General features: G+C 34.4%; 1 protein-coding gene across 9 annotated transcripts in view; it reads left to right on the top strand.

The window, feature by feature from the left end:
• The window catches only part of LOC144956471 (uncharacterized), a 57355-nt gene that overhangs the window by 21494 nt on the left and 28361 nt on the right, over positions 1-7500 (top strand). For 5 of the 9 annotated variants that reach the window (XM_078887053.1, XM_078887060.1, XM_078887037.1 and 2 more), the window contains exons 4-6: positions 215-280; positions 1444-1566; positions 3600-3797. In XM_078887053.1, coding sequence (XP_078743179.1) covers positions 215-280; positions 1444-1566; positions 3600-3797 — 387 coding nt within the window. Of the gene's footprint in view, positions 1-214; positions 281-1443; positions 1567-3599; positions 3798-6341; positions 6540-7500 lie in introns of all 9 variants that reach the window. The other 4 variants (XM_078887022.1, XM_078887004.1, XM_078887013.1 and 1 more) reach the window with 1 other exon arrangement.

The raw sequence follows: 7500 nt of genomic DNA, 5'->3' as shown, positions 1-7500 counted from the left end.
ATTGAAAAGTTACTGAGTGAAGAGATAGAGTTGAGGTTTATAGGGACCATGAGATTAATAGGTAAAGTCAGTGAATTACTTTCAGGAAAACCATGATGATTTCCATATTGAAATAGAAGACTACAATGAATAAATAAGGCATTTGTCAGAGATAGAAATAAATTGATTATTTATTATGTATGAAAAAAGTGAGATGTTCTGTTTTTAATTGCAGCTGATTGAAGCAGACCGACGCAAAGCAGAAGAGTCAGGGAATGCTGTTAAGGCAATAGACAGCAAGGTATTTTAGTTTTATCCAATGATTTATCATTCGATTACCCAACACCTTTCACAAGCCTGATTTTATAATTTATGTCCATAAACATTCAAGGTCATATTTACAATGCAGGCGTAGAAGTGTTACATTTGAAAAGAATGCTCTTTCTAAAACTAAATGAAAGTAATTTTGTCACAATCAGCCTATTTTATTCGAGTCCCGTCCCAGAGTTGTGTTTTTATTAAAGTTTATACAACTTCTGGGCAAAGAAATGAAAATTGATTCTATGCATTTACTTTAAAAACTCACAACAATGCCAGTCGGATATTCCGTACCAACACACAAAACTATGTTTAACCTTAAATGTTTATAGCCTGATTAATACAATTTAGTGAGAACTACTCATAAAAATGGCTGGCTAAAACAATAACAAAAGGCTGAGTGATGTCAATTTTGTTCTATCTATAGATATAAAATGGATATGAATATTTATATAAGGCATTTCCAATGATACATCAGACTCATTGCGCTTTACAATGATTCATGTATTCCCTTAGTGGACCAAATATCCTTTTTATACAACATAAGTAATTTCTTAAGTGTCCGTATTGTGTCAGTACTCTTACAATATTGGACATTGACTTTCTTACACCTGAGTTGAGAAGGATAATTTGTGTAATTTTAATAAGTGCCTTGCCTAAGGACAGAGTGCTGGAGCCATAGTTTTGCTTTTGTTACAAGATGAGATCTGTACTGCAGAGACACCAATGCTACATAAGAGATGATGATGTTTGTTATTCTTTTTTTTTTTTTTTTCGTTTTATTATTTTAAATAAAAATTTTTTTTTAACATAGAATAATAGTGGTAGGAAATTTTAGGTCCTGGTCGGAAGTGGTCTTATTGGTCACATTGTATTATTATTTTCATCATCATCATCATCATCATCATCATCATTATTATTATTATTATTATTATTATTATTATTATTATTATTATTATTATTATTATTATTATTATTATTATTATTATTATTATTATTATTATTATTATTATTATTATAAATTTTATGACAATGCTTGTGATAATCATAATGGTAAAGATAGCAGTGATCTTAATGTTTAGTTTTACCATCTACCTTAATAAACCTTACGATTATTTACAACTTTAATGTTTCATCCCATTCAAGACTCTTCCAGCAGAGGGTGCCCCCAACAAACCAAGAGGTCGAGGCAGAGGTCAAAGTCAGGGTCAGGGGTCATCACACAGAGATGGCAATCGGCCCAGTAAAGACAGACCCAAGTCACATGGGGTTAGTAATTTAGTCAGAAGACGATCAGTCTATTTTTTAAATGTTAAAATAGTAAACATAGTGTGTCCAGTAGACATGTTTCTTGAAGACATCTGTCTGCGATGCAATGTTGTAATGTGTGTCCAGTGGACATGTTTCTTGAAGACATCTGTCTGCGATGCAATGTTGTAATGTGTGTCCAGTAGACATGTTTCTTGAAGACATTTGTCTGCGATGCAATGTTGTAATGTGTGTCCAGTAGACATGTTTCTTGAAGACATCTGTCTGCGATGCAATGTTGTAATGCGTGTCCAGTAGACATGTTTCTTAAAGACATCTTTCTGCGATGCAATGTTGTAATGTGTGTCCAGTAGACATGTTTCTTGAAGACATCTGTCTGCGATGCAATGTTGTAATGTGTGTCCAGTAGACATGTTTCTTGAAGACATCTGTCTGCGATGCAATGTTGTAATGTGTGTCCAGTAGACATGTTTCTTGAAGACATCTGTCTGCGATGCAATGTTGTAATGTGTGTCCAGTAGACATGTTTCTTGAAGACATCTGTCTGCGATGCAATGTTGTAATGTGTGTCCAGTAGACATGTTTCTTGAAGACATCTGTCTGCGATGCAATGTCGTGATGTGTGTCCAGTAGACATGTTTCTTGAAGACATTTGTCTGCGATGCAATGTTGTAATGTGTGTCCAGTAGACATGTTTCTTGAAGACATCTGTCTCTTATGCAATGTTGTAAATTCAAGCATACAGTAACTACAGTAATTATTGACATTTAGGCTCTTTAATTTAGGCTACATCAGGCAGCCCCTGAGACCAGCGATCACATCGTCCTCCACTGCCCAGTCACTAAACTTGAAGGTGGCTACGAAACCGTCCTTAGGGCGGAGGAAGACTTTAGAAGCTGGGTTGACGAAATAAATTTGGAGGTGTAGCCATACGCTACTACTACTACTACTACTACTATTTAGGCTACATTAAAATCAAATCTTGGTAACCTAACTGAAATATTGACCATTATGTGTTTGAATCAATTTGGCTAATAAAATCATTCTGAAAATAGACCTTTTTGGTTACTGATACAGTCCAAGCCAGTTTATTGGGATGGCTCGGTTCCCGACAAATTGTCCTAATTAACTGGCATCCCAATTTAGCAGCGGCCATGAAATTGAGCAACTTTTCAAATTTACCATTGTCCACTCTGCATTTATCCAGATTCGTGACTGGCAATCAACTTCTAATGAAAGATATATTGATTGTATTAATATTTTTGTTGTTTTGTTTCGTTATTTGATTTTTTTTTTTTCATGTTTTAAAGTCTTAGTAATGAGGGAGACTTGTTGGGCGTATGTTTTGGGTTACTTCAGTGGCCACTTGGCTGCTAATCTAATCCACAAACTTTGTCAGATGGGTCAGAACATCGTGACTATAAACCCATGACAATGAATGTCAATGACACTGACAAAGGATACAGGTAAATTCTATTGTTCACATCTCTGCGATGATTATGATGAATGGTTCGACCACATACTCGATTGGCTGCCACTATAGACACTAACATAAGACACAGGTAAATTCTATTTTCACACCTCTGTGATGAATGGTGTGACCACACACCCAGCTGATCAAACCGTTTAACTAATTTGGAGCCATCATTTTAAATTATTGAAGACAATGAAAAAGTTCTTTTATGGGGACGGTCATTGTCAAATTTTGTCCTCATTAAGCAACGGGCCTTCCCATTTAAGCGGCTGGGAATTGGAAAGGGTATGACTTTTTATATAGAAAAAAATTCCGTTCCCAGGGAATTGTCCCAATAAAGCGGCTGTCCTGATTAAGCGACGTCCCCAATACTGGCTTTGATTGTATTATTTTAGGGTTACTTTTTTCAGTCAGTACATTACATTAATATTGAAAGCATTTGAAAGAGATAATTCAAAAAATTTGGATGAAAAGGAATGGAGACAACTTTTACATTTATTGTCCAGCTTGTCAACAATGTGACTTGTAGGCTTTCATGAAATTCTGCTCTCCACATCAGGACACTTCCTCATATGAACCTATTGTTGACGTGAGTGACTTCACTGTTCACCGGATTCTGTCAGACAATAACAGAAACAACAGGGGAGGTAACAAAGGGCATCACCACCAATATCACCACCACCATAATCACCAAGAGAGGGATGCCCCGACATCCACTCCTAAGAATAGAAGAAAACCTCATCATCAAAAGGACGAGGTGGGTAATGTTATTATAGATTGTATGTCTGTAAAAAATCAAAGAATAATCTTGTTGTAAACTTGTAAATATTTTGAGTTCACATGCAATGCTTTTGTGATACAACCAGCCTTTCTCTTCCTTTAAAAAAATTTTTTTTGCAAATTAATATCAAATATTTGGCAGTGTGCGTGTATGTGTTTGTTTGCGTCTGTGTGTGTGTGTTTATTGTGTTTGTTTTTAATATACCTACACAATCAGAAGTTGCTAACATTGAACAAAATATATTTTCAGTTTTTGTTGTACTCTTTGGGGGTTTTCTTTTGGTTGTTTTTAGGTTAAACTTCTATATATTATTTGTAAAAGTATAAATCTTCCCCACCCATGATTCGTTTTTTGTAATTACAGGCCTGTAAATTCTCAGCCATTTGGCTGATTTCAGACTTGCATGTTTAGCCAGAAACTGACTTTTAATCTCAGCCTTGATACCTATTTTTGTTATTTTGAACGCAAAACAAACGAATCCCCCACCCCGTTTAGTTCTCATCTTATTTCGTTTTATTGTCTCTCTATTGTTCTATATTATAATATATTGCCATACGTCATATCGGGAAAACCCGAAAATAAGTTAATTTCGTTCCCTGGATTTTACCGTTCGTGATCTCGTGCTGAACCACGGAAGCTGATCTACTTGTCTGAAATCAGCTAATATTTTATTATAGTTATAGAGTGGCTGATTTCGCTGGGATTTCAGCCACTGTGACCTCACCAGGCCATAACCCGACTCGGCCAAGGTTGCGCATTGAATCATGGGACGGTGTGAAAGTGAGAGTTGCGGTTCCGGTAAAACTTTGTTTACAAACATTTCCAAGTTATCCTGCCCAGTTTTTGACTTTATCCATCTTTGATGATCAGAATTTCATTCTAAAGGAGTAAGCTCACAACTACATCATTCTATTATCTTACAATTTTCAAGTGTTTATACATTGATACGATCTTTATTCATTAAAATGCCTGAGACTTTCGTCGACCGCAATGCCGATATTAAGGCAATCGACGCGTCTGTGCGAAACCGTTTTAAGTGGTCGTGGCTTGAAGAGAAGGATTTGCAAGGGAATTTTCTTTCGGATTACATAAGAAAAATTACTGAAGCTGGACTTTGTTATTGTTTAATTTGTAAACGGGCTCTGGGTTACGGTGGTAGAGGCAAAGCATACCTTACTCGCCATGCCCAATCTTCGTATCACAGTATTGTGTCATCAAATTGTAAGTAGATTTAGATATTCGTTATGAACTCTGTATTATTATCTAATCAATACATCCATTTTATATAAATCAGCAGGATTTTATGTTACGTTTTGTTTTTTTTTTTTTTGTTTTTTTTTTTTTTGGGGGGGGGGGGGGGGGGGGGGGTCATGCGAACATATGGCTGACATTTTTCAGCCTTTTCGCAAATTGTGCATTTACAGGCCTGTAATTAGTTATATTCTATATCTTTCAATTTTAAAAGCCAATGCATTATTAAAATCTTTTCTAATTATATTAAGAATTTCCTTTGGTCTGTTGTTCATTGTCATTCTGTGTTCTGGTAAAAAGTAAGAAGGTTTTTCAAAGACTAATAGATATGGTTTTGATACGGGTTAAGGTTATATCATTTATAATAATATTCTTATTTTTGGTTATCACTACCTCACAATCAACCAGTACCATTTAATGGTAGAATTGTTCTTTTTTCTTTTAATCACAAGAGTGAATGGAGTCACAGAATTGGGCTATGTTAGTTTCATTTTCATACGTTAGCTGCAATTTGTATTTGTTTTCAGTATTGTTCCTATGAGAAACTCAAATCAATGCAGCTGATTGGTGAACATAGCTTATAATTGAATAATTGAGTATGACTGAAATGAGGCTGTTAAAGATGATTGTGATCTTAACATGAATTGACATTTCCCATACAACTCTCGTAAATTGCATATTGCTTTGTTAGGATCAGCTTTTTCAGAAGTGAGTGAATGATGATGTTTTATTTACAAAATCCTTACATACCTTTTGCATCTGAGTAATAAACGAATTGTATTAATTTCTCATTACTCAGTCTTGGATTATTTATTGAAAATGTCATAGTAAAAAGAATGATGATCTGTAGAGTTGTTCATTATTCTAAAAGATTGCCTAAGGATTGTATCTTCGATCACAGAATGTTAAGGTACCAATAAACAGTTCAATAGTATTTTTATATTTTTCTCTCATTTATTTCATATGTAAAATGAACTTTATTAATTGAAACGTTATTCAAAAAAGGAAGGGTTTGCAATCAAAAGACAGACTTATGAAGGAAATGTGATGTGAATGTGTTTATTCATTTTTTAAAAACGTTTGTTTAGGTGCATGGCCATTGACAGTTTCCTCCTGAATTCTGACTATGTGAGAATGAATGATATATGCGTTTTTGATTGATGTTACTACAAACTAACAAAGATAGCACTACCGAATTGAAGTCAATTTGCTTACTGCCTAACTTAAAACTTGTAGTGAAGTCTCTGCATGCTACTATCGATTACACAGGCAGGAATACGACAGGCACCCAGCTTGATTGTGTCCTCTCCTGCTATGGATTTCGACTACGAACCCATAGTAGACTTAAATGACCTCGATCACCGCTTTGGAACTAGAGCCTCATCATCGTCCTCATCATCAACGATGCAAACATTTGGGTCAAAACAAAATAATAAGCAAATGGATGGCAACAACAATAACAATAGAGTGAGTGCCCACCACCAAACCCCACCAATATCCTAGTTAGCACTCGCTGCCGCTGCTATCCACAGCTTTTATGTTATATTCTATCATATCAATTATAATCTTCTCGTATTTACCTTCTTTATTAACCTTTAACATCAGTTCATCAACCACTCTAGTTTTTTCAATTTATTCTATTCCATATGATGGTGGGATTTTTTGGTTATTCAAAGATTTATTGATAATTAAGAGATCTGCTGAAATAGATTTTGTTATTTTTTAATTTTAGTTGAAATACAAAGAGGATACAAGAGGAAACACAGCAAATTTTATTTAAATCAAGTTTTAATTCTTTTAGATTAATTGTTTCAGTAGCTCAGGATGTAAAAAAAATACTGATTTTGAAGCTTAATGATCACTAAATGAAAAATGGACTCTACATTCCATTGAATTGTAATGCATCTTATTTTGTAAAAGGTTAAGATACAATATGAGACATTAGGGAGTAGGCATTGGCACAAGATAAAGATCTGAAAAAGTGTATGTGAAACAGTGCCAGACAAAGCGAAATAGAAAAATACAAGAAAAAAATTCCTAATCATCAGTCTTCCTCGACTGGGAATTATTTGGGATGATTTTCTTCTTGTATTTTTCTTTCTTGCTTTGTCTGGCACTGTTTTAAGCACACTTTTTCAGATCTTTCCAATATCATCATGCAGCTGATAATTTATAATGGTTTTACTCTTTCACTGTTCCAAATTGATTCAACTTTTTCATTTAGATCTTTTAGGACTAAATGCAAATAACTGTCATATTGCCATTTTATTTTTTGCCTACCTATTTTAATAGGTTAATTGGTCAAAATAGCTGTATGGTATATATGCATATTTATTTTAAAGATTTGTATTCTAAGTATGTAAGCGATGTCCCATTTTTTGCATGTCTAGATGAACCAAGTGATTAGGGCAAGATTAAACAAAAAGGC

The sequence above is a fragment of the Berghia stephanieae genome, chromosome 1 (assembly GCF_034508935.2).
Source record: "Berghia stephanieae isolate SIO BIC M18660-M18661 chromosome 1, UCSD_Bste_1.3, whole genome shotgun sequence".
NCBI classification, from domain to species: domain Eukaryota; kingdom Metazoa; phylum Mollusca; class Gastropoda; order Nudibranchia; family Aeolidiidae; genus Berghia; species Berghia stephanieae.
The sequence above is the reverse complement of the archived record's forward strand: the minus strand, read 5'-3'. Positions and strand labels throughout refer to the sequence as shown.